The following is a 26,866-nucleotide window of genomic DNA, read 5'->3' as shown; positions in this document are numbered from 1 at the left end:
TTTGAATAAATACATTGAATGAATACATCAAATAAATGAATAAATTAATAAATAAATAAATAAATAAATAAATAAATAAATAAATAAATAAATAAATAAATAAATAAATAAATAAAATCAAACTAATAATCCAGTTGGCCCAAAAAAAGTACCAATCAAAAATAATGGGCATCTGTCAGACATGTATACCTTCAGTTCCTGATCGTAAAATAGCCACAAGAGGGTTTTGCCCTCACGGTACCTGGTGTCGGTGCACGCCCATCCCTAACCATAATTCTGTGAAATTACACAAAGGATATAGAGTGTATTTTCACTTTTGGAGACAGCACTTCATCACTAAGCCATCAAATTTGTCAATTAACGTAGCGGAGCCATGAATTGACCATACTTAAATCTCACGCTTCCTCCTCCTTTGTTGACAACTTGCTAATGCTAATCTGCGCTAACACTGCAGCTCTGCATACCATTAGGCTTTGATAAAATTGTGCTTAAAAATGGTGAATCTTCAGCCAGCCGAACTGCTAAGTCATTGGCAGATAAACACAGTTGGGGCACAATATCGTCAAATAACTGGAATGTAACATTTTGGTGCTCGAAAATTCTCAATAGCTTATAAAATAAATGACAGTACTTTACTATTTATTGTTAATATTATCATGAATTTGAAGGTCAACAACTGACTTCCTGTCTTCTTGTTATATGTCCAAGCCAAACGAATGTTTGCTTTGGCTTAACAGAATCAACAGGACGTTTTTTTTTTGAGTAACGGAGATGCCGTCTTTACACAAATAGCAAACCTGCCATTCAATTTCCGCCGGTGTTGTCTTTCCTTCTGTCATCGCAATGTGCAAAATACGTCTGTGTGGAAATCTAAGACTGACTTTGGAGTGGGCCCCCTTGCGCTCGACCAAAACAAGCCCCTCTACTCCCACACGTGAACGAACACCCTTTTCCCAGACGGTCAGAGGGCATTCGTCTGTCACCGGATGCATTACTCGGAACATTACGGTGACCTTCCTTCCATATTCTCAGTTCGGTATTTGTGAATTTGAGGGGAACAATCACCATCAGCTTCATTTTAGTCTGGACAAAGTGGTTTGCGGCTATAAGACGGCATCGATAGGCAATTACTGGCTGGCCACGAATTTCATATTTTTACGAGTTGGTGCCGTTCTCAATGAGTCAATATGCCATCTGAAAGTCAACTTTATTTATTTTATTTATTTTTATAATAATTGCCTGAGCTGCATACTAACATGTTTTTTTTTTTCTCCTCAGATGTACTATGTCCAAACATGAAAGTGCAACCAGATCGCTTTAAACAGGACAGCACCAGCTACGGCCTTCAGCAAGTTCCAGGTAAGCACAAAAAAATAAATAAATAAAAATTAAATTAAAATACAATAAATAAATAAAATAATAATAATAATAATAATAATAATAATAATATTATTTTTTTATAATATTTTTTTTAAATAATAATAATAATAATAATAATAAAAAAATTACAGAAAATAAACAAACAATAAAAATTATATATATATATATATATTTTTTTGTTTGTTTTAAAATATTTTTTTAATTATCAGTCACTTTAAAGACATAATTTAAAATAAAAATTATATATATATATATATATATATATAATTTTTATTTTAAATTATGTCTTTAAAGTGACTGATAATTAAAAAAATATTTAAAAAAAAATATATATATATATATATATATATATATATATATATTTATTTTTTTATTTTTTATTTTTTTAATTTTTTATTTTTTTAATTATCAGTCACTTTAAAGACATAATTGGCTTGAAAATCACCACTAATTTCCATGTGCTACAGTCGAAGCTCATACATTCTTGTTAATTCCCTTGGAAAGTTTCGGACTTGCCATTTTTAAACCAACAGACAAAAATCTCAGCTATTGTGCGTTTCAACTTTAAATCCTGAAGTTCCACATAACGGTCACGAGACACTTTATTATCCAATACGAGAACAGTTTAAAACGTTTGGCATTTGTTATCACATGTAATAAATGAAATTGTATCCCGGTGTCACAAGTGAAATATGTCAAAGAGCTCTCAGTATGATGGAAGGTAGTTCAGCACGACTAAAAACGGCAAACATGGTAACACCTACTTCATATGGATGCTGTAACTGCGATGTTGGATTACATGAAATTGTGCAGATGTACCTAATGAATTGTCTGCCTGCACACTCGCATGTTCAACCTTGTCTTTACATGCAACCTGCATGACATTAATACGTGCGCTTCCAAATAGGAAAATGACTTGATATTGGCCCTTAGAATACATGTGGGACTTCTAAAGTGGTTCTCTCTGAAAAAGAAAAAAAAAATATTGGACTGTACCGTGAGATTTTGTACCCCCTTTTCCTGTTAAACCTTTCTCAGAACACTTGGACAGCATTTCTCCAGAAAGTTTGGATGTTGTTACAAGGGGCCTTTCGGGCCGATGCGAGTTCCTGTCTGGATCTCCCACCCACGTGTAGCGCGGCAGAGAGAGAAAACAGATGGACGCACTGTTTGCACTCCTGTTTGTGGGATGAGAGATGCTGCAGGGGGAAATCATGTCAATTAGTATTCACCCACCAGTAGTGGTCTGTTTCCCCGTGAGGCCAGTTATTAATTATGCAGATTTCTATTCCACTTTCCCGAGATTAGGGTCAGGTTCTTCACTGATTGTTACTGTGCACTTATACAAATACAGTGTTTCGATTTGATACGTATTCAATAGAGAGCAGGCTTCATATGGTGCGTAACAACCTACTTCATATGGCCCAAAAACAAAATCCCCCCCGCCCCCACCCCCCCCCCCCCCAGTCAATCTAGACGATTACATTTTAACCAAGGCCATAAACCCAACAAACATGTATTTAAATAATAATAATTATGTACAAAATAGCAATCTGATTTTACCTAATAGCTTGTGCAAGAAAACAGCTAATCATGACTTAAATAAATGAAATAAATTAATTAAATAAAAGAAGAAAAAATAATGAAATAAAAGAAGAGTGCATTTATTTATATGCACCTCAATATCACGATTTAACATTTTTAAATCGTTGATTTTTAAAATGATGAATTCATCAAATGAATGTGATCAATTGCCCAGCCCGACTTCAGAATTATGTTTCACTGAAAGCTGTCTTGAGCCTGAACTGTTTGGTAGACCGTAAGAAGAAAAATGTCCAGTGCAATGACATGGCAAAAGAGGGGGGGGGGGGCATAAATGGCCCCCGGGCCATAGGTTGAGACCCTTGTTCTAGAGTGAAGTCATAATCATCTCTGGAAAATACACTAGTTTTCATTTTTTGCATATAAATGCTCTCAATGACAATATCTGAATAGCAAAATGAGAGAAACCTGATCATTTCGATCAGGGGTGTCAAACTCATTTTAATGACCCAAATTTGATCTCAAGTGTACGTCCGACTGTATGTCCGTGACCCAACAGGTCATTTGCCTTTTGTTGCTTCCTTTTGTCATTTTCTGCTCAAAATTTGTCAATTTAAGCTGATTTTGGCCTGAACTGTACGTTTTCTGAGTCTACTGATTCACTTGCCAGCCTTCCGCATATATTTTTTTCTAGTTCCCACTCAGAGCTGGTGCGAAGTGCGAATCGTTTTCTGTCTCTGTCTTTGTGCCCTGTGGTTGACCGGCGACCAGTCCATGAAGCATTTGCGATATTTTTGACTCCTCTAGATGGTGCTCTTGGTTTAAAGATAAAGGCAAGTGCAATGAAAATGGATTACATTTGCATTGCATCTTTGAATCATGAGTGCCATCTAGAGGAGTCAAAAAATATCGCAAATGCTTCATGAAGCTTCATTTTGCCATCACTGCACTCCACCTCACCCGCTACCCTGAACACGCTCCGAACTTCAAATCTGAAAGACTTTGTAAAGTGCAACCTTTCGACGAGTTCCCAAAGAAGCGGGGAAAAATGAAGGCATAACGTCATAGCGACTTATCAGGTCGTGACCACCGAGGCAACTTGCGGTTTATTCCAGATTTGTAATTCGTCTGGTCGGAGCCTCCCGTCTGAACGTGCTGCGTCTCTGTGCGTCAAATATTCATATCTTCTCCCATCAGAAGAACCTCCACCGGCCCGTGAACTCATCTGGCATCTCCCTCAAATAACCCCCCCCCCCTCCCCCAACACACACACACACAAATGGTCGTTTTCGTAGTCGTCCAAAATAACTCTCTGACTTGATTATACAGCACGCGCCGCCAGTCCAAATTACAACTCTGCGCAACGATGGCCTCCAAACAACCGCACAGAGGCGGCGAATGCGCACAATGCAAACCGGTGGACCCGACTGGCGAGCAGGCAAGCCGGCCGATGCGTGTGCGCCGCGCTGTGCCTAAAAAAATAGTAATAGGGTCAAATCAGACAGCTGGAAACATTCATCATGTTTATGTTTTGTCAAACCAAGGACAACATGTTCTTAAGCGAAATTGAACACACACTTTTTATACATCCATAGCATTCATTCCCGTGAAATTTAACAGTGTCATTTGAGTAGCGTTAGCCCGTAAATAGCATTCCCCGTTATGCGTTAGCGTTATGCTAATCTGCCTTACCTATGTATTTGTTTTAAATAAACAATGTGCAATGGGGTCCCCATCGTTTCTGTAGGAATTATTCTTCGGAGCTATTATTGTTCTCTGCAAACATTTGGATTTTTCAGACCCTAATTATGAACGAAAACTCACCAAAGTTTGCACACGAGCTGGCGAACAATTCCATATTTTTAATCTGTTGAATGTAAAGCAGTCAAAATGTTATTCCCGGTTGTACTTTTCAACCTAGAGCCAGTAAAATTTAGGGGCATATGTAACATCCCTCCACATACAAAAAATACTTTTGAAGCCATGTGTTAAACCTAACAGGAAGTCCACCATTTTGATTTATTTTGAAATTTGTCGCCATTGTTTGGGCCTTTTATAGAGGTCGTATTTGAACGGATTCCTCCACAATTTCGTCTTCAAACTTGCCGTGTTTCATCTTAAGATGTAAATGAGATTAATTTCCAGTTTAATACATTTTGTAGAAACTTTATTTGGACGTACGCCGCCATTGTTATTCACGTCTCAACGCATTCCGTGCGTCGTGACGTAGAACGGCGGCTGGCTCTCTGCCGAGCAATGAGAAACGCCTATAAAGAAAGCAAGTTAAGCCTCCGTAGCGTTCCTAAAGAAAAACATGTTTTTGGGATAGTCACCCTCCACCACGCCGAGTTTTCGATCGTCCCTTTATCGAAAGCTTTTTAGTTCGTTGCCGTGGCGATGTGCTGTTTGCAAAGAAAAATGATGCCGTTTTTGAGGGTCCTAACCTCAGTGGATACTCATGAAACTTTGCACACACAAGGCCTGGCAAAAACATTTTTATCTTGGAGGGTTCCCAGGGTACCCCGACGTGTAAGTACCCCAACGTAGCCATTTCAGCAACAGGACTTGTTTGTTTCTTACTACCTGTTTTAATTGTATTTCAAAAAAACATCCACCAAGATTCTTGCCGTTTTGTTTTTGAAGTCCTCTTTCAAAAATTGCTTGTTAAAATCCAACAATGTGTAGTAGCCCTGTCATGGATTTACAATTAATTTGTACGAATGTGATAGTCCCCTTTTGAGAAGAGTTCACAAAAATGACCGTCAGATCATCTGGACAAACTGTCGGCAGCCACCGGCAGGCGTCGCCATAGCGACCGCGCTTGTTTATTGTATAAGGGAGTGTCCCCTCTACGCCACACGGCTACGTGGTCTGCGGCCGCGCCACTTCAAACGACAAACATGCGCACACGTGCACTTAACAACTCCCATTTCGGGAGTACGCCAGTGATAGTGACTTGTTTTTTCCTCTCGCTATAACGCACAAGCCAACATTTGACACTGACGTCCATATAAATCCTTACTTGACCTCACCGCCGGAGTGACGTATTTGTGCTGCTTTTTTTTTTACTGTCTTCTCATACAGGCTTCGACTTGATGAAGTACTTCAGCGTCCGAGATATTCTGGGCACCCGACTCGATGAGGGTCAGAGTGCGTATGTTCGGCTTGGCACGATGCCGATTGTACAGCAGACGGAGTAAGTGGACATCGAAAGTGGGCCAACATGGCATCAAAGTTTGAAGAGAATTTGGACAATTTGCCATTAAAAAAAAGGGAACAGACTAATAAATTGCCTTTTTGTGGTCCTCAACTTTTCTAAAAATACAAAAAATACAAACCCACAAAAGTCACTCCCAGCCATTTTCACTGAAGCAACCCCCTTCGCTCCAGGCGGTTTTACTCGATTTTGACAGATTTTGCAAGGACCACAGAATATTGTGTTCTATTAGTCTCTCTTCTTTTATCAGTAAAAAAATATATATATATTTGTGTAGCTGTTTCCGTTTTGCAGTAATTAACATTAGAATAATAAGCTTCATCAATATTCACATTTCTGGTGAAAACACTGACAAAAAAAGCTTGTTGCAACATGGCCCTGGCTGATCTATTATACTCTGCTGCCACCTGCTGGCCGTTTTTGTAATAACTACCATTGCTTTAAGCCACCACTTCCTGTCAGAAGCTGCATCAAAGCCTTCTTGCATTAAAAAAAACAACATAAAACACGTGTAAATACGTTTTTAGGGGTGAAGGACAAAGTATTAAAAAACATGTTTACACGTTTTTGAGTTTTTAACAGCTTCCCCCTGAATTCTACAAAACAAGTTTCACCGATTGACTCATAATTTGATTGACATATTGTAGGAGGACGCACTGAAAACTTTTTAAAAGCCACGACTGAAATCGAACAGGAAGTTAGACATTTTTGTTTCAAATTCCGACCAGAAATTCGCCCAAAAGAGCCAATAGGAAATCACATATCTTGGACAGAATGCCGGCACTAAACTGCTAAGCTTCTCTCACTTTGGATTGCATGTCTTGTACTGTGGGTCCATTTGGCTTCGTCCTATTTATTAGTCCCTCAGGGACTTATTGGGCATGTACACGTAGGTTAGAAACACACACTTGTACAAACAGGATTGAATGGTCTCAGGACCACCCTCTGACTGCGATATGCATGGAGACAGAAAATATAATTGGAGAAGATAATAGTATGTTTCAACGAGCTATTATTTGTTGTAATACAAAGTGCGCTTTCTTTCCACAGAGACGTGTTCCCTCAGGGGCTGCCAGATGAATACGCCTTTGTGACAACGTTTAAATTCAGGAAAACCTCAAGACGAGAAGATTGGTACCTCTGGCAAATCTTTGACAAATACGGAATCCCACAGGTGGGCCAGCAAACCACAAAATGCAATAAATGGGTCTATTTTTAGCCGTTTCACAAATGATGAGGTCAACTCAGGTTAGCGTTAGCTCGCTAATGCCCTCACAAAGGCCACTTTCATTATTATTATTATTATTATTATTATTATTATCATCATTATTATCAAAGTAATGTGGCTGGTTTTGTTAAGTAAATTAAGTTTAATTTAGTCTAAAAAATATATATTTTTAAATAGTCATATCTTACATTAACTCCTAATTGTTTTAAATTACGCATTTTACTGTTTTAATTGTTTTACTACTTTAAAATGAATTTAAGATAATTAACTTTGCTTTAATTAAATTTACTGTAATTAATTTTTAAGTGTTACTCTTTTTTTTTTTTTACCTTATTTGGTAATTTAGAAAGTAATCATTATAGCTATTAAATTGAGTATACCATGGGTATTATTTTTTTGCTATTTTAAAATGTCTGAATGAATGTATTTATTAACTACTTATATACATATTAATTAGCTTACTAAATTATTTTCTTTTTGTATTATTTCAACTGTTTTTCAAGTAAATTAAGTTTAATTTAGTCTAAATCATTGTAATTTTTTATTAGTCATACCTTACAATAACTCCTAATTAATTAAATGATACATTTTACTGTGTTAATTTTTTTTGCTACTTTAAAATCTATTTAAACAAATTAACTTTACTTTAATAAATTTTTAAGGGTTACTCTTTTTAATTTATTTTACTTCAGCTGGTAATTTAGAAAGTAATGATTATAGCTATTAAATTTAGTATACAGTAGTTATTTTTTAACTATTTTAAAATGTCTGAATGAATGTATTTGTTAATTACTTATATACATATTAATTATTTGCTTACTAACTTATTTTCTTTTTGTAGTATTTCAACTTTCATTTTACAATACAGTATATCAATCATAAACACACAAAATATTAAGGAATAATGCATTTCAACGATTTAAAGTATTTTTTTTTTATTCAATTCACAAACATTTTTAAGGGCAATGAACACCTTTATTTAATTTATTAATTAAAACAAAAATAATTTTATGATCTAATTGTGAATGCCACTATTTTTAATACCAATAAAATGTTAAATTTATTGTAATTGTTTACATTTTGTAGTTAATGACTAATATAAATTTAAATTAATGAGAGTAAAATAGATTTAAAAACAAGTCAAATAAAATGATGTTGATCACTCATTGGTCAATTAATTCTGCACGAATGCCCAAAAGCGTCAGATTCCTCTCAGCACAATCCTGTATCTGCCCTGTCAGGTTTCCATCAGGCTGGATGGCGAGAACAAGGCGGTGGAGTACAACGCCGTCGGCTTAACCACCGACGCCGTCCGAGCCGTGTTCCGGAACTCCGAAGTGGACGACCTGTTTGACCGCAACTGGCACAAGATCGCTCTGAGCGTGGAGGCCAAGACCGTGTCTCTCTACCTGGACTGCAAGCACATCCAGACGCTGCCCATTGGCGACAGGGAGGACATCGACATCCAAGGAAAGACGGTCATCGGGAAGAGATTGTACGACAGCGTGCCGATCGACGTGAGCTGAGCGCCATTGCGAAGTGTCGTCAATCTTTTCGCAGTCCGCAGCGTCGCTCATGTGTCTGTCGTACTGCACAGTTTGACCTCCAGAGGATGGTTATTTACTGCGACTCCAAACATGCTGAACTGGAAACCTGCTGCGATTTACCCAATGGGCCTGTGAGTACATATCAATGTTATTTTGGGCTTTTTTTTTGACACACTGGTTAGTGTGGGTTCTGGTGAAATATTGCCATATCTTTTAATATCGTGACATGCAATCCCCCCCCCCCCCCCCCCCGCAACCACAGCTCATCATTTTGAACCAAGCTACTTGAGCTTAAGGACAGATCTCGGGATGACCTTTTTGCACATCCCCAATGATCTATTTACCTATTTTCTTGTTTGAGCGTATCCCAGCACGGCACCTATGGGCGATTCAATGAACCTAATGTGCAAAATTTGGGATTGAGATAACCCGAACCGCCACCTGCTGATATTTTTCTGTCACCAGTTTGAGAAGATTGATGACCACCACGCTGCCCGACGCATGATACTCTTTACGCTTTCCGTCAAAAAGTTCTTAACTCATTTGCTAAATATTACCAGTGCCCCAAAGACTTATTTATACGTTTTTTTAAATGTTTTTTTAAATGTTTTTTTCAAATGTTTTTTTTAAATGTTTTTTTTTAAATGTTTTTTAAATGTTTTTTTTAAATGTTTTTTTTTAAATGTTTTTTTTTTAATGTTTTTTTTAAATGTTTTTTTTAAATGTTTTTTTTAAATGTTTTTTTAAATGTTTTTTTTATGCAAAAGCATACAGAAGGCTTTGATGCAGCCTCTGAACCGCATAGAACAGTTGAATCAATCATAGTTATTACAAAAACGGCCAGCAGGTGGCAGCAGAGTATAAGAGATCAACCAGGGCCATGTTGCAAGCTATTTCCCCCACTGTTTCAAACTGATTCATGAATAATGATGAAACTTAGCTATATTATGATGCTAATTGCTGCGAAATGGAAACAGATAGAAATATACTTTCATTTCCTGATGAAAGAAGAGACTCTAATCTTTCTTGTGTTCATAGATAGAACACAATATTCTGTGGGCCTTGCAAAATCAGTCAAAATCCAGTAAAACAGCCAGGAGCGAAGGGGGGTGCTTCAGTGAAAATGGCTGGGAGTGAAAGAATTAAAACAGGATCTGTTGTTGTCTTCAGTTTGTTCAGTATCATAATTTTCAGCTTGAAGCTTTTCAGCAACCTGAATTCGGCACAGATAAAGCTTTATCACACAGCTCAAGCAATTTGGATTGATTTCCCCTTGCTTTGCGCAAATGCCTGCTCTAGGAGTTTGGTGATTTCGAAAAAAACTTGCCATCTGTAGAGCAAATTGTGTTATGCTTTTGGAGCACTGTGGCGGCCATAAAAAGCTTCTCAAAGTGTTGCTGATCTGGTTGGGGCAAAATAGTTTTTTGCCAGCCGTTGTCCATGGCTGAATGACTTTTGAATCGATTGGCTGACTTCATTCCACCTGCAACCCCAACGAGGGCAAATGTTGTAAAAAAAAAATGGATGGATGAATACAAATGTGACAATAACATACTGTGTGTCATTGTAGTGCCCTAAGAAGGTTGTGACCGAGGCTCCTCCTATCGCCATCCCCACTCCGACACCCACTACGGCGGAGCAGCAGAGGGCCCCTCAAGGCAACTGCTCCTGCCCTGCTGGAGACAAGGTGAACGATTCTTTCCCTTCCCTTTCGTCCTCCTGACTTGTATTACCGCACAACCCCTTTTTTCTTTAATTGCTTTTGATTCCTCGCAGGGTGAGGCTGGCGCACCCGGCCGTGCGGGTCTCAAGGGCGACAAGGTCTTCTACCGCTCGCTACCTTTTAAGCCAAAGTTTCGTAGACAGCGACGCACGTTCACGGTGTTGTTTTGACTGTGCGGAACGACTTTTACAGGGTGAAGCAGGCCTTCGAGGTGCGACGGGTTTCTCGGGCCTCAGAGGAGAAAAGGGAGAAAGTGTATGGAAAAACACAATTCAACGTCGAATCATTCGCTCACTTTAATGCCAAACACACTCAAAGTCATTTCCGACCGCATGCTTTTCCTTTCTGTCTCTTCTGGCTCTTTCTGCCAGCCTCGATAATAATTAATCCTTGTCGATTAATTATTTGCAGGGCAAAGTCATCTCTGTTAGAGGTGATAGAGGTGAAAAGGTAAGTACGCCTGTCGCTTAATGGCGCTGCATGGACTTGTATTAGACACTTTGTTTGTCTATGAGCGTTCATACTTAATTAAATGCATTTTGCTAAACCTGTACTGTTTTGCATGTTTCGCAATACATATAAATATTAGGGATGGGCGATTACCGATACCATCATCGGTGATACCAGCCTTATTTGGACTCATAGGACATTGACATATTTCCGTGTCTAAGCTAATAACAACGCATCATTTGGATGATGATTGGATCCTAGCCAACCAATCACAATCGCAAGTTGATTTGCATGACGTTCATGTTAAAAATGTTACATCGAATCTTGGTAGGTTTCGAACACGTTGCAGCTATATTATCCTGGCCTCCACTATAACAAATAAAAGCATGAGATAACCCCCAAAATATATTTCAACGTTGTTCTTATGTGGGGAAAAGAGTCTAAATCAGTAAAAATAAATACATAAATAAAAATGCGGCCGAAAAAATGGGAAAGGGGTTAAGGTATCAGGACACGTGACGCCCTCTTGTGGCCGTTTTAAGATCAGGAACTAGAAATAAAAAATCTGAGAAATAGAAAATTGCCATTAATTTAATTTTTTTTAAATAAAAAAAATACTATAATATAATTATACGTATTTCTTTAAAATCATCTGTAATTTTTGAGGAAATTTTACGTAGTAGTGGTATCCGTTTTTGGTACTACTCAAGTGTTGAATATTGGTGTTCTAAAAAAAAAGGGCATCGAACATCCCTAATATAAATATATATATATATATATTCATTTGTGTGTGTGTATGAATGTATGTATTGTATGTACTCTTTAATGACAAAAATATCGTCTGCATGCAAATCCACTTTTACTGCTCAGCATCCCTGTTCATTTTTGCATGCATATTTTTTTTTCCGTTTCCTGCCATAGCTGGGTGCAATTTGTTGCTTAAACAGCACAAATTGTGACAGAAGCCAGCGCTGCACTGCGGTTAAAAAAAAAACACAGAAAAAACAACAGCAATTTTGGTCATTGAGTTGCATGTGGCGAAAGTGAATTCATCCCACTTTGATTGCCTCTAATTGCACCTTTCAGTGACTTTGCTTGCAAGGGCAATCCCCCTTGTGAAGCAATGTTGTTTTAAGTCACGTCGCTTGCGAGCGGAGACGGCCTTTATCCTAATCTCGGATGAAAGAAATGACGTGTGTGCAAATTATATACATGCGTCTCTGGAAGGCAATCTCGTGTGACGTGTTCAATTGCTTTATTATATATCACTCACTGTCTCATTTTAAAGCCATTACTTTGAGAGATTTTCTACTTAAAGATCCAGGTTCTTTGAGTTCTCGGTACACTTTGCTAGCGCTCTAGTACTCTTTAAAGTGCTCTAATAAATCACATGGAACTCTAGTTTAGGCAGTAGTAAATGTCCCAGGTGAAAGTCCCAGCAGTTGAAATATGCTAATGAGCAGTGCATACGTTCCAATTTTTAACCTCCTAACCGATTTTTGTAAAGATGGACTAAACCGACTAAACCTTCTTTTGTGGCGCTAACAGGTTGCGACAGCACGCCGTCGCCGCCCTGCATGCCGGAGTTCACGCTCCACGTAAATAACGAGTCCTTTATTTGAACAGGGCGTCAGAGGAAGCATCGGGCTGACGGGTGCCCCCGGACAAAGAGGAGAGAAGGTCTGGCATTCCTCAAACTGGACTCGCAGCCGATTTGCTTTCTGAATCCAAACAGTCCGCCAAATTGGTCCTGACTTTTGTGTTTTTAATCATCTGACAGGGTGTCAGTGGGATTCCCGGTATTGATGGTCTACCTGGAGAGAAAGGAGACAAAGTAAATATGTGTCGTGTGGATTTATTTTGAGAATGAAATTGACATCTGTATACTTTCTTTGTCATTGTTTCGATAGGGAGAGGTTGGGCGGGTGGGCAATACAGGACTTCCTGGTCTGATTGGAGAAAAGGTGGGTGATTCACTTCCTCTATAGATTACATTCACAGTGTAGTGTAGCCTAATACAGTGAACCCTGCATAATTGCGTTTTTTTTGTTTTGTTTGTTTTTTAAACCTCCTCCACCATTCGCTGAAAAACTTTCAAATCTGCTTTTGCGCTCATGCCATAGCGATAACAATATTGCTTTGGCACCATCTAGTGGCACTTTGCTGCCAAGAGAACCATAATGAATCATTTGAGTCAGGTGTGTCCGGACCTCTGTTGAACCCTTAAGACTGACAGGGGTTCGATCTAACCCGATTTACCCCCTAAATGTAATAAAAAAAGGAATCATTTGCTTCCATCGTGTGGCATCGGTAGGCAATTACAGACCCTTTTGTTTATATGTCAGTTAAGGCGATTAAAAATTGTAATCGCATGACATCACGAGTTAACTCACGATTAATCACAAATGTTAGATCTGTTCTAAATGTACAATAAAATGAAAATAAAAAACTTTTCATACTCAAGTGGGGAAAAAAATGTTAAATAGAAATATGGCTGCATCTTTTAGTCATTGACGCAGTAATTTCATAATAATTCATAAAATTTAGTTTAAAAAAACCAGAGTGATTTTGATTTGTGTTGGTCATTTTTCCGCCACTAGATGGCATAATTGCATTTGTAAGATGGTGACAGCTCAGTGCATTTTTCTTTTCATATTAACTCATTCATGCCATTGACGGCTATAGACGTAAAAAATTCATTTGAACTATTTCTATTAGTTTAACATTTTTTTCCACTTTTGTTATCAAGAGTATGAAAACCTAGAATTGTTTTTATTGTACATTTAGAACAGATATAAAATTTGTAATTAATCAAGAGTTAACTAGTGAAGTCATGCGATTAATCGCCTGACGCCCCTAATTTTTTTTTAATCTTTTTTTTTTAAATCGCGTCAGGCGGTTAAATCTTTTAATTGTAATTTTCCGCATGACTTCAATAGTTAACTCACGATTAATCACAAATCTTATATCTGTTCTAAACGTACAATTTTTTTCCTAGGTTTTCATACTCTTGTTAACAAAAGTGGGAAAAAAAAATTAACTCCTAGAAATAGTTGAAATGAATTTTTGACGTCTATAGCCGTCAATGGCAGTGAATGAGTTAAGCGCTATATAATCTTTAACATTAAGTATTTTTTTTTAAATTGTAACATACAACTTGACTCCCGTCTCCACAAATATATGCATTATTCTTCAAATTATTAGCGCTAAATTATGACGTGGACGCTTCGTGACTGGAATTCCAGGCTTTCCAAGTAAGGGGCAATCATTAATCGTGCGTTAAAAAAAATTTGTGGCGTTAAAGGAACTTTCAATCAATTCACAAATGTTGACATTGTCAGTAATGTTGACTGGTCGTCATGTGTGGTTGTTCTCCGACGTAGGGCGTTCAAGGCGATGCAGGCTATACAGGAACACCGGGATCAAAAGGTGTCTCTGTGAGTGTCTGCATTTACTCGGTGACAAATTCTGAAAAAATGATCATGTTCTAAAAATGACGCCACCCTTTTTTTATGTTTTCTCACAGGGTGACGAGGGAAAAAAGGGTGAAAAGGGATCAACAGGAACAAGCGTGAGTGTCGCTTCATTAACGTTTACACACATTACCGGAATTAAATTGGAAATTGTACAAAAACGTCTTTAAGATGAGTAATTAAAACATCTTGCTTGGCTTGCCCCCCCCCCCCCCCCCCTCTGCATTCTCTCGGGAGTAATCAACACACAAAATATGAAATCTTACTCAATATCTGTGGGAACAGGTTCCTTGTCGGCGCATCTGTTTAAACGATGCAAAAGTGAAGTTAAACAAGCACGTTACGCGGGACGAGTCCTAGTGAAAGCGCAAACCGACGGACGTAAAAAATTGCACAAACAGATGTGACTTCTTTGATTCGCTCGTCCCACTTCCCGTCTGCTTCGCATGTGGGGGGCTTATTTTGGCTCCGGCGCAGCGACTTCCTGAACCCGCGGATGCTCTGTTGATCGAGGATTGCGCAAACGTTCGGAGTACCTCAATCACACGTCGCGCCCTTCGCCGTGATGCTGCGAGGGGACACGCCACCTGTCAGTGGCCACTTCATCTTGACCCTCCGCTAGGATAACAGTCAGTACCCCCCCCCCCCCCCCAAAAAAAAAAACACCTTGATGACTTTGCCACATGGCAACGCAGGTTGTCAGCATACTGAAATCTCATCAAACGCTTCGCCGTGACGTGTTCAGCGCAGGCGGCCTTTCGCTCAAACTGCAATTCGGCAATTTCCTGTCGGGTCAAAAAGAGGGGAAGTACTTGAAAGTGATGAAGAGGCTTCAAGTCACTTACCTGACCTCTATCCTGACCTCTGCCTGCCGAACGGCTGCGCTAGTGTTTTGTTGAAATCTCAAAAATGATCTCATCACACTTAGTAGCATTCAAAATAAGAAGTCATCCGCAATACATGTTTAAAATGAATACAGTGCAGTATGAGTTGAATTGAGTTGAGGTACTTCATATTGCTTTGCCGCCATCTTGTGGCATCTTGGTGCCAAAGAAACTATGTTGAAGTGAATTTAGGAGTGTTATGTTGTGCTTTGCCGCCATTTTGTGGCATCTTGGTGCCAAGTATTGATGCTAAAGTTGAGTTGTGGTGCTGTGGTCCTTTGCGGCCATCTTAGTGCCTCGTAACTTTGTTGAAGTGATTTTCAGAGCTTCGTGTTGTGCTTTGCCGCCACCTTGTGGCATCTTGGTGCCAAGTAACAATGTTGAAGTGAGTTTAGAAGCTTCATGTTGTGATTTTCAGCCATGACTTAAATCTGTTGTATGAATGACAACCAGTGGATAAACAAGTTAACTGTACTTCTGCCATCTAGTGGAAGAGCATTGAATTGTTCTCCTGGTCCCTGTACATTGCTAGCGTAAATAGATAAAAAAATTTAACCAATGAAGCTAAATTTGATTTATTTTTTTTATTGGGTGTATTGCAAAATCACATGAATCCTTTTTGGTACTGTTACATTTTTGTGATGAAAAAATGAATAACGCTACAAAATGTCCACTTCTTTTTCACTCGTAATTTTTCATGGGTATGTTTTATTTTCATGCCGAAAAATTTGAAAGCTCCTCTCTTCTTAGGGTGGGCACGGTTCGGATGGATTACCTGGAAAACCTGGAATTCACGGCAAAGATGTAAGTTGTGTATTAAGAGAGGAAAAGGTTTGCTTCTAATTGTTACCACGATAATATTTTTTCTCAAATTTGCTCAAGGGCTTGAGAGGACAGGCTGGCTTGCCCGGAGCCGGCGGGGTCAAAGGTGATAAGGTATGTCCGCCCGCTCCAACCGTCATGCATAAATCACTTCCTAAAGGTATAAGCCGTTTTTTTAAAGAATGCGTGCAAACCCTCCAGACATTCCTCTGTCTCGTACCGTGCCACCAAGAGTGAGCATGCTCGTTTGTCTGCCTGCAATTAGTGACTTTTTTCGCCGATGTACACGCACACGCAGACACGCACACGCAACCCAGCATGCATTGCAGTTGCCCTTTACGACAGACTACAGTTATTGTTAACTACTCGTTATCATGTCGCCTGAGGGAAAATAAAGCGTTTTTTTAGTTTTGACGTGCTCTTTCTTCTTGTGGGAACTGCGTCGCAGGGGGAGCGAGGATTTCCCGGATTACCTGGCGATGTGGTAAGTGGCCGAAAAAGGTGTGCACGTTAAAACAAATAACTAACACACTGACACTTCCATTTTTTATAAATACTGCTTTTTTTCTAGTTCCAAAAAGAAGGTCTAAGAGGAGATAAGGTGAGTTGCTATTGTAATACTTTATAAGGATGTAAATAACTGTTTGGCTATCCCAGGAGTTAGCAACCTTTAGTGTCAAAACAGCTATTTTAGGCCAAATGACAAAAACAATTTGTCTGGAGTCGCAAAACATTTTTTTTTTGGGGGGGGGGGGTATTTTTCCATACTTCATTTTTCCATACTTCATTTTTCCATACTTTTTTTTTTTTTACTTTTCTGCCTCATTATGGTAATTTTCTGCATTTCCACTTCCATTTTTGGACGTTTTATATTGAACGGGTTTTTTTCTGCCTATTTAATTAAAATAAATTGTCTGACATTTTTGGCAGTTTCATGAACATTTTATTGTAATTATTTTTATGCTTTTCTTCTTCCTTTTTTGGACATTTTATTGTCACTTTTTGGACATTTTTAGGTAAACTTTTTAAATAATAATGTGGACTTTGATATATTTAGAATTTTTTATTATTCATTTTATTTAATTATTTCATTAAAAAATAAATAGGCTATGTTAAAAAGAAAAAAATCTATGAATTTTTTTTAATAGAGCCACAGGAGAGGGACTTAAGAGCCACATGTGACTCCAGAGTCGCAGGTTGCAGGTTCCGTGCTGTTAGGCACAACCTCTGGGGGGGGGGGGGGGGGGTCAGCAGAGACAAACTAGATATTAAAATAGTTTGAATAGTTTCAATTAAATATAGCATGGGTCACTTCAAAGCCATTTTCTAAAAAAAAACTTACTGCGGCAACATTTCCAAAATGAGAAAAAGGTCAAGAGCGCCACTGTTTATCACTTTCACAGCCATGCTTGTGTTTTCATTAAAATATGCAAATATATGCTAATCATTTGACCAATTTCAGGGAGAACTCGGGCTTCCAGGGCTTCAGGGGGCTGACGGCCCACCCGGCCCACCTGTAAGGATTTATTGCTTTCTTTCGGCTGTTATGATGCACGCAGTGCGATGATGCAACCAACCTTTCTGCTTCAAAGGGTCCTCCAGGACCACAAGGGATACCAGGCGAACCCGGGGAGTTTGGTCAAAGGGTAAGATCTGCGCCGAAAACGGAAACATTCCTCGATTTGGTTGGTTCCTTCTTAGGCTGTGCTCCGCAAGGGAAATAAGCTAATTGCTAACAAACAAACAACCTTCCGAGCTCCGGTTGGATGATTATTTTTTTTTCTTCTCCCTCTCTTGAGACGTTCTCCAGCAAACCAAACACGTGGCCCGTGTCAGCTGGCAGCATTTAATCTCGTCGGTAAAATGAATCGTATCCCAGAGAGACGATTTTAGAAAACCTCCACGTTAATTCTTTCTCGCTAATTAATGAGCAGTGTGTAGCTTTTATGTATCATCCACCCAAAGGATCTTCGTTTTTCCCAGTGGTTTTTCCGTCAAAACGCTGACAAAATAGTAACTTCCAACATGCAAATAAATGAAGGCAGATTTCCTCAAATTGTAGTGTGGGGGCTCCCTCTAGTGGTATGTGAAATAATGTAGAGTTTAGTTATGTTTAACTTATTTATTATTATTTTTTTCCTTTTTTTTTTTTTTAAGTTTTGTTTAACTTTTTAGCACAATGCATTTGAATTTAACCTTGAAGAATTTGCTTTGAAATATTTTCAATATGTTTTTAATTCAATCCATTTTTTTCCGTCCTATAGTTAAGAACAATGTTGCTACTCGTGTTACAGTGGCTTGTAGAACGGAGTATTTTTTTTTCTTAGTGTAAAAAGTTTGAAAACTGTTCACTTCTCACATATTAAGATATTCCCCAATCAATTATTGTAGCTGCTCTCCTAACGTGAGTTCGAGTTCATTGTTGCACATCTTAAACAAAAATGTATTTTTCATCTTCACATTTTTCCCTCTTAATTTGTCTTCCAGGGAAAGAAAGGTGAAAGTGGATTGCCCGGAGTGGATGGACTCCCCGGACCGACCGTAAGAAAGTTTTTCATTTGCATATCGCTAAGCAACGAGCAAGAGCAAAGGAAATAAATTTCATTTAAGAGTACGGACTACTCAATTATTCAAAGTAGAATAAAAAAAAAAAATGACTTGCTTGTCTCGAGGGTGTCGTCGTTCCAAATAATTTCCCTGCAAGCTTTTCACTTGTAACTTTTATTCAGGTTGTAAATGTTTACTTCGCAGGGGCCGCACGGGCCGCCGGGACCGCCGGGGAACAGCGGTAACACTGGACCGCCTGTAAGCAAACTATAATCATGTATTTATTTATTAATAATAAGACACATTAAATCCCCGACGCGCTTGTTTAATAAATTTCCGTCTTTCATCATTAAAGGGGCTGCCGGGTGAAATTGGATTTTCCGGCAAACCTGGCGAGGCTGGAAAGCCTGTGAGTTTCACTTAAACGGTTGAATGTAAATTATTATATATTACAAGCACTGCAATATTTCATCCCTGCGTCACTGAACGGCTTCCATTTATGACCTTCAAAAGGGTCTTCCTGGTAAAGACGGGCTGGACGGTCTTCCTGGAAATGATGGCGCTATGGTGAGTATCATTTTCAGACCAATCGTACTGGTTAACTTCAACTGAAGCGGGGGGAACCATTTTTGGTGGCTTACATTGAAATTGAAGAGCATATTAGGTAACAAACGAATGCAAGGAACCATATTTGGTAACTTACACTGAAGTAAGGAACCGCAATGGTAAGTTACATTAAAAGTAGAGAATCATATTTTGCACCTTGTGGTGAAGTATGGAATTGAATGTGGGACACTAGACTGGGGGAAAAAAAGAAAATAATTATTTTTAGTAATGAACTGAGTAAGAAACCACTTATGGCACCGAGCACTGAAATTGAGCACCATATTAGCTAACTTATGTAGAAGTAAGGAACCATTTGGTACTTTTCAATGAACTCATATTGGTAACTATATTTGGTAACGTACAATGAAGTAAGGAACCTCATTTTAATTTGCACTGTAGTAAGTAATTATATTTCAAGTTTTGCACTGAAATAATTCACCATCGTTGGCACCTTACACTCAAATAAAAGACAACATAATAACTGCAACTGACGTAAAGGAACCATATTTGGTTCCAAATTGAAGGATGGAACCATTATATCGTAGAGCATATTTGGTAACTTGAACTGATGAAGGAACCATATTTGGTAACTTGCACTGAATCGAGAAACTATATTGTTAACTTACATTGAAGTGCATTGAAATAGGAAACCATATTTGATAAAAAACTCATATATGAAAATGTATTACCTCAATCAAAATAACCAACCATATTTTGTACCTTGAAACATTAAACTACGAGAACCATATTTGGTACCTTATTGAAATGAGGAACTATATTCTGTTAGCTTGATTACTACTTGAAAATCTTATTTGAAGTAGACAATATTTTTGGAATTTAGCGTTAGATTACCTGCACAGTGTGCCTGGCACATGTGACTCCTTTTTTCGAAGTAGTGTATGACATTTTAATAAAGGTACGATGTCTCTGAAGGGGCCCAGAGGAGAGCGTGGAGCAGATGGTTTTCCTGGCAAAGCTGGACCAAAGGTACTGCAATTACTTTGTATCTCCATCACAAGCACACTAGGCAGCTTTTTTATTATTATTTTTTATTTATATGACTTTTCCATATGCAAGTCTCTCAACTTAACGGCCATGTAATTTCCCTCAACACCTCCTAGGGAGAGGATGCGCCTCCTGGACCAAGAGGACCTCCAGGGGAGAGAGTGAGCAGATGGATTATTAGCGTTAAATGTTTTTTTTGTTTTTTTTAACTCATTCACTGCCATTGACGGTTATAGACGTCAAATATTCATTTGAACTATTTCTATTAGTTTAACAATATTTTTCACTTTTGTTAACAAGAGTATGAAAACCTAGAATTTTTTTTATTGTACATTTAGAAGATATATCAAATTTGTGATTAACCGTGAGTTAACTCATGAAGTCATGCAATTAATTACGATAAAACATTTTAATCGCCTGACGCTCTTAAATTTTTAATCATCTTTTTTTCTTTTTTAAATCGCGTCAGTCGATTAAAAATTTTAATTGTAATTAATCGCATGACTTCAATAAATAATACCTTTTATATCTGTTCTAAATGTACAATAAAAATTTTTTTTGTAGGTTTTCATACTCTTGTTAACAAAAGTGGAAAAAAATTGAACTAATAGAAATAGTTCAAATGAATTATTGACGTCAATAGCAGTCAATGGCAGTGAATGAGTTAATTGAGTTGAGAAATTAAGTTTATTTTCTGATAAAGGGATTGGCTGGCCCACCTGGTGTCGCTGGTGCTGATGGAGCAAGAGGAGAGAGGGGAAGTCCTGTATGTATATAATAAGCATTGTTTATCATAACACGTAATTAAAACGTAAATAATTCCCAGATCTTTTTTTTTTTTTAATGATTCATCCTATTTTATTACATTTATTAGGGTGACAGGGGGCAGGAGGGACCATTGGGCCCAAAAGGTGGAAAGGGTGACAAGGTAAATAAATGGTCCTTTTTTTTTTAACCAATGATGCACCAATACATCATTCTAATACGTTTAAATAATGCTAATCTTGCTGTAACTAATTTTATATGATTGCCTCCTTCTCCTGCTTTCAGGGTGAAGTTGGAGCCAGGGGATTGCCAGGCGTGCCCGGAAATGTAAATCGCATTCAATAATAGAAAGGGGGGGAAAAAAACACTTAAAAATAAATAAATAAATAAATAAATATATATTTGACATATATATATGTTTTTGCTTTACAGGTTGCAAGTGTCATTCCTGAGCCGGGTGAACCTGTAAGTTGGCTCTCAACAAAACAACGTCCATGAAAATAAACAAAAGTTGCACTGAAAATGGAAATATCAAATATTTAAGAGATGATTTCAGTGTTCATTCCTTTCTTAAGCTCACACATACTGACTTTGTTGTAACTTGAAGGGAAACCCAGGAGAAAAAGGAGAGAAGGGGGACCAAGGACAGACTGGAGAAATGGTAGGATTTTGTCAATATAGATTTTCATATTTCAACCTTATTTATTTTTTTAACGTTATAGAGCAATTGCTAAATTATATATTGTAATGTGCTAAAAAATCCACTAGATGTCACCAGAGATACAATAAGAACATTATGAACCTGTGCTGCATGCAGCTGGACAACTGACATGCTTGACAGTTCACACTGAATAATTATAATATGTCCCACATGGTAATTTTGCATTCATGGATATTATTTGCATATTATTTTTCACTCTTATTTGGAATTTTTTTTCAATAACAAATATAAAGCTTTACGAAAGCTGTATTTTAAAATTGGGAGAAAAACAGACCAAATAAATGACAAAGAAAAAATGTAATTGAATCAAATGTGTTAATAAACATACTTTGTCTGAAGGGCCCTCGAGGTTTACCTGGTGAGCAAGGCTTTAAGGGTCCACCTGGACTAGCGGTAAGGCTGGACTTGCGATTCAATAACATTGGATTCATCAATCAATCAGTTGATCATACTTCAGTTGACCTTTTTCTTCCTCGTTAGGGTCCGAAAGGTGACGCGGGACTTCAAGGAGAGGCAGGACGTGTTGGGGACCCGGTGAGTTTAATGGCTTTGAACTGATTCACTGTAAAAAGCCCAATAATGGTACAGAGTAAATAGTATATAGTAACCACTAATGTGTTTGCACCAGGGGCCTCCTGGCGTAGCTGGTCCTCATGGGCCCCGCGGGCTCCCGGGCAATGTGGTAGGTCTGCATGCCCAATTTGATGTATACTGTCTGACTAACAAGTTTTTACGACGGCTCACTTTATGATGGAGCAATTATTATTGTTTTTAAGGGCATACCAGGCATCACCGGACCCCCTGGTCCGGCTGGAGAGAGAGGAGACAAGGTCAGTTTATGATTTTTTTTCATTTTAAAGGTACAGGCAGCACAAGGTAGGAGTCATTTTTTTAAACTGATGTCAGGCGAAGGGCTACCAGTTGGATACACACTTCTGAATTAACAAATGTGCTCAAAATACCCTTAATTAATGGTTTAACAAGGTCGGAAAAAGATAAAGCATAAATATCTGCAAATATTTACGTTTTCAAACTCTTCTTCAAATATTTAAATTACATCAATAATAATATTAATAATAACAAAGTTGCTTGGTTTATATATACAAATTGTGAAGTATTAATATTTATTAATACATTTTATACTAATTATTTTATTTAGCAATATCTAATTATCAGCGTCATAAAGTTACCACCTTACTTTTTTTTTTTTCTCTATAGGGAGAATCGGGCAAACTTGGGCAAGCAGGTCAACGAGGACCACCCGGAGAGCCTGGTTTGATCGGACCTCCAGGACCAACAGGGAAGGGAAAAGATGGACAAACTGTAAGAAATCCACGATAACCCACACTCACATTACACCATATTATTAAAGTTTGTGTTTATATTGTACCTTATATTACCCTTGAATTAAATGTGTATCGTACAAGTCTCAGGAAATGATCATCCAACGTGTATTTATCAATAAATATTTATGTAACAGCTTTTTACCGTCTTCAACTCTCCCAACGTATTTTTTTTTCTTCCGCACGTGTTTGTGCTCGTAAATATGTAACTACGTGGCATACATGTCGAACCGCAACACAACAAGGCTGAGTTAGCACATTTTGTGCTGCGGCGCAACATGTTCCTCCATCCGTTTTTTCCACTTCAGAGCTGCTGACGGGCAAACAGGAAGCATGCTTGCTTTTATATTTATTTATTTATTTCATTCTTTTTTTTCTTTTTTTCTTTTTTTTACAGCAGCCAGGTGCGGCCCCGAGGCCTCGCTCTTGCCATTTATGTGCTTGAAAAATGAACTAGTACACACTTTCTAATGCCTAATGATTTTAGTCTTAAGAGGTTTATATGAGGCGTTTGTGTTTCCAAGATGTTTAATTTATGTGGTTTGTGATATGACAGGGTGAGCAGGGACCACGGGGAAATGAAGGACCCCCAGGGTCGAAGGTAATTGGATTTTCTGTGTTTTTTTGTCTGTGTATGGTAGACAGACAATGTAATAGTACTCACAGGCATAGATTATCTGTATTTCTGTATTATACTGCCTCCTAGTGGCCAAGATGCGCAGATCATGAGGAGTGCAATCTCCGTTTGTTTTCAGTGATGCTGATATTTAATGCGCAAAACACAAAAAGTAATTAGTAATAAGCTTGGTTTGTCTCTGTCAGGGCCCCCCGGGGTCAAGAGGAGAGCCAGGTTTACAAGGGGACAGGGGCTCCCCAGGGGAAGGCAAAACAGGACCTCAGGTATGATCGGCAATTCCACTATAGTGTGCAGTTTCTATTTAGAACATCTCTATAATGACTGCCTTTTGTCTCGTTACAGGGCCCAGCTGGAAATAATGGGGACCCCGGACCACCTGTAAGTTTAATTTCGGAATATTTTTAATTTATGTAATGACTATGTAATGTATTTAATTATTATGCATTCCTTTTGATTTGATTGTTTGTTATCATTATGGTATTATTAATTTATTTTTCCCTCTAACCCCGCCCGATTTTCAGGGCTTGAGGGGCCTACCTGGCATTACTGGCCCCGATGGCCCCGCAGGACATAACGTAAGTCCCAATTTAGGCTCTGTCTTGGCCATACAAATTAAAATATTGACTTAATGTGGTTTATAATTCTGTACATGTAACCCACTGTCTAGGGACTACCCGGAAGGCCGGGAGAGAACGGATCACCTGGAGAACCTGTAAGTATGGATAGAATGACCTCTTAAGCATTTATTATTTTTAATTTATCCCAATGGGCATCCTCTGATTCATTTTGGTACTTTATGATCATCTTCTTTAGGGAAAAGCAGCTGACCTTTCTGACATCAAACTGAAGGTAAGCTCCATTGCTTGTTTCAAGAGAGTTATGCAAAAGATCACACAATGCAATCCTGTTCTTTGCATCATTTAGGACATTTGCTCAGACTGCCCAGCAGGCCCACCTGGACCAGCCGGTGTTCCGGGATTGCCAGGCGATAAAGGACAACATGGACCTCCTGGGAAAGATGGTCAAGATGGCTATCAAGTAGGACAAAGTTATTTGTATGCTGCATTATTGTTAATATCACCTTTTCCCTAATGTAAAGTCAATGGAGTGTGCGTTTGCGTGTGTGTGGGTGCATTCATTAGGCCTAAAACGAGGCATGAGGTCCAAGTTACTAATGTGCGCTCATCAATCACAGTACGCCCCAACACAGTCTGATCATTAGTAGGGCCTCCTCCGGGGGCACTAGTGAGCAATTAGGGCACGCTTAGTCTTCCAGGACGAAGACTGATTGTCTGCTGTGTCATTACAGGGCGCACCGGGACTACCGGGACCTCAAGGACCTCCCGGAGCTGATGGGGGAAAGGCAAGTTGGCACATTAATGTCTTTCCTTATCGCTGGCATGGGCAAATGCTAATTAATGTTTTTTTTTAATGCTCAGGTATTAGCCCAAACTCTCATTTTATTTTATATTAAAGCGGAAATTTCATCATCAGATTTATTTCACTTGTTTTTAAAATCAGGATTTTAAAATCAGGATTTTAAAAACATTTCTAAACAAAAATTTCTGGACAACAAGCCACTACTTTTTCCACTTGCATTCGACCCTGCGGCTTATACAAAGGTGCGGCTTATCTATCAGATCACAATGGGGTGCATTATAAAGGAAGCGCGAGAGCGTCAGACAGAGCAAAACAAACCAAGTGAGCCCAAATACAGTAGGGGAGACAGAACGAGACAATTTGCGGCCTCATTATGGAAAAGAAAGTAGCGGAAATCTGGTGCGGTAAAATTAAAAGCACCTGCGGCTTACAGTCGGGTGTGGCTTATATGTGTAGCAAACTCAAGTTTTCCCCAAATTTAGCTAGCGCGGCTTATAGTCAGGTGCGCCTTGTAGTCCAGAAATTACTGTACATATATTTTTCTTTTCCTTATTTTTTTTTTAAACTTTTTAAAAAAAAAATTAAATATATTTTTTTCTTTTTTTTGCCTGAGCTGAACTCAGCCTGGGTGGTGTTATCTCATGCAAATGAGCCACTGCTCAATGCACCCCCTCGACTGCGAGGCCAATGCCGAGTAACCCTTTTTGTTAGCATGACAACGAAGAGCGAAGCTAGGGCGTTGTGACAAGGCAAGTTTCTTGCAGACTCTTGCAGGTTTGAGTGAAGAAAGACATGATTTGACAGTAAAAGCAATGATTGTGTTTTCATTCATGAAGGCAGCACTTCATCATCAAGCCGCTGATTGTTGTTGTCAATTTGTATTGCAGATTTGTGTATCTGGCACATGCAATGGTCACCAAACGCAAACACTGCAGCTCTGCTTAAAAAAAATTTTATCCACGCAATTTAAAAGTCAAGTTGTAATTTGTTTTGTGTTGGTATATTTAAAAAACAAAAAAAGATAAGCTTCATCCTGAAATTAAATTTATTAATTTATCCACACAGGGACTCAAAGGCGACCGTGGTACTGCTGGAATGCCAGGAGATAAAGGAGAAAAGGTAGAAAAAAACTTTAATTACATCAATATTTCAATTATATTATGTCTTAATCATTTCTTCTTTTGTTTTTTGCAGGGTCACCCTGGACCTACCGGCCACCCTGGTCCTGCTGGAATGATGGGTGCACCGGTAAATTGCTCTCTCTCTCTCTCCAAATAGTCTCAGAAGCCATGCGTGTTTACTCAGTTTGATAACATTTTGTTTGTGCTCAGGGCAATGATGGACAACCTGGTCCTCCTGGACCCCAAGGCCCCACTGGAGAAAAGGTCAGGCCAGAATCTTTCCCACTTATAAAAGCCACGTGCCATTAGTCTACAAGCCTGCTCTCTAGCACACATGGTGTCTAGTACTCACTTTATCTTTTTAATGACTGTTTGTTTTTAACAGGGCAAAGAGGGTCTCAAAGGGATTCAGGGTCCTCCAGGTCTTCCTGGCATGATTGTAAGAATAATTACGAGGCATCCAAAGTATATACTT

General features: G+C 38.5%; 1 protein-coding gene across 1 annotated transcript in view; it reads left to right on the top strand.

Annotated features, from left to right (window-relative positions):
* col22a1 (collagen, type XXII, alpha 1) overlaps positions 1 to 26,866 on the top strand; it is a 38,326-nt gene that overhangs the window by 5,905 nt on the left and 5,555 nt on the right. The window contains exons 4-51 of the mRNA XM_086062740.1: positions 1,279 to 1,359; positions 6,007 to 6,118; positions 7,190 to 7,313; positions 8,609 to 8,884; positions 8,965 to 9,045; positions 10,485 to 10,601; positions 10,691 to 10,735; positions 10,830 to 10,892; positions 11,049 to 11,087; positions 12,714 to 12,767; positions 12,868 to 12,921; positions 12,998 to 13,051; positions 14,471 to 14,524; positions 14,614 to 14,658; positions 16,195 to 16,248; positions 16,327 to 16,380; positions 16,715 to 16,750; positions 16,838 to 16,867; positions 17,729 to 17,782; positions 17,859 to 17,912; positions 18,754 to 18,807; positions 19,018 to 19,071; positions 19,169 to 19,222; positions 19,327 to 19,380; positions 20,353 to 20,406; positions 20,541 to 20,585; positions 21,128 to 21,190; positions 21,299 to 21,352; positions 21,475 to 21,516; positions 21,622 to 21,654; positions 21,797 to 21,850; positions 22,250 to 22,303; positions 22,391 to 22,444; positions 22,539 to 22,592; positions 22,687 to 22,740; positions 23,129 to 23,233; positions 23,810 to 23,854; positions 24,076 to 24,153; positions 24,233 to 24,268; positions 24,412 to 24,465; positions 24,558 to 24,602; positions 24,704 to 24,739; positions 24,815 to 24,928; positions 25,200 to 25,253; positions 26,336 to 26,389; positions 26,465 to 26,518; positions 26,602 to 26,655; positions 26,777 to 26,830. Coding sequence (XP_085918866.1) covers positions 1,279 to 1,359; positions 6,007 to 6,118; positions 7,190 to 7,313; positions 8,609 to 8,884; positions 8,965 to 9,045; positions 10,485 to 10,601; positions 10,691 to 10,735; positions 10,830 to 10,892; positions 11,049 to 11,087; positions 12,714 to 12,767; positions 12,868 to 12,921; positions 12,998 to 13,051; positions 14,471 to 14,524; positions 14,614 to 14,658; positions 16,195 to 16,248; positions 16,327 to 16,380; positions 16,715 to 16,750; positions 16,838 to 16,867; positions 17,729 to 17,782; positions 17,859 to 17,912; positions 18,754 to 18,807; positions 19,018 to 19,071; positions 19,169 to 19,222; positions 19,327 to 19,380; positions 20,353 to 20,406; positions 20,541 to 20,585; positions 21,128 to 21,190; positions 21,299 to 21,352; positions 21,475 to 21,516; positions 21,622 to 21,654; positions 21,797 to 21,850; positions 22,250 to 22,303; positions 22,391 to 22,444; positions 22,539 to 22,592; positions 22,687 to 22,740; positions 23,129 to 23,233; positions 23,810 to 23,854; positions 24,076 to 24,153; positions 24,233 to 24,268; positions 24,412 to 24,465; positions 24,558 to 24,602; positions 24,704 to 24,739; positions 24,815 to 24,928; positions 25,200 to 25,253; positions 26,336 to 26,389; positions 26,465 to 26,518; positions 26,602 to 26,655; positions 26,777 to 26,830 — 3,041 coding nt within the window. The remainder of the gene's footprint in view (positions 1 to 1,278; positions 1,360 to 6,006; positions 6,119 to 7,189; positions 7,314 to 8,608; positions 8,885 to 8,964; positions 9,046 to 10,484; positions 10,602 to 10,690; positions 10,736 to 10,829; positions 10,893 to 11,048; positions 11,088 to 12,713; positions 12,768 to 12,867; positions 12,922 to 12,997; positions 13,052 to 14,470; positions 14,525 to 14,613; positions 14,659 to 16,194; positions 16,249 to 16,326; positions 16,381 to 16,714; positions 16,751 to 16,837; positions 16,868 to 17,728; positions 17,783 to 17,858; positions 17,913 to 18,753; positions 18,808 to 19,017; positions 19,072 to 19,168; positions 19,223 to 19,326; positions 19,381 to 20,352; positions 20,407 to 20,540; positions 20,586 to 21,127; positions 21,191 to 21,298; positions 21,353 to 21,474; positions 21,517 to 21,621; positions 21,655 to 21,796; positions 21,851 to 22,249; positions 22,304 to 22,390; positions 22,445 to 22,538; positions 22,593 to 22,686; positions 22,741 to 23,128; positions 23,234 to 23,809; positions 23,855 to 24,075; positions 24,154 to 24,232; positions 24,269 to 24,411; positions 24,466 to 24,557; positions 24,603 to 24,703; positions 24,740 to 24,814; positions 24,929 to 25,199; positions 25,254 to 26,335; positions 26,390 to 26,464; positions 26,519 to 26,601; positions 26,656 to 26,776; positions 26,831 to 26,866) is intronic.

The sequence above is a fragment of the Leptonotus elevatus genome, chromosome 19 (genome assembly GCF_054856555.1).
Source record: "Leptonotus elevatus isolate MCC_2025b chromosome 19, RoL_Lele_1.0, whole genome shotgun sequence".
In the NCBI taxonomy this organism is placed as follows: domain Eukaryota; kingdom Metazoa; phylum Chordata; class Actinopteri; order Syngnathiformes; family Syngnathidae; genus Leptonotus; species Leptonotus elevatus.
The sequence above is the reverse complement of the archived record's forward strand: the minus strand, read 5'-3'. Positions and strand labels throughout refer to the sequence as shown.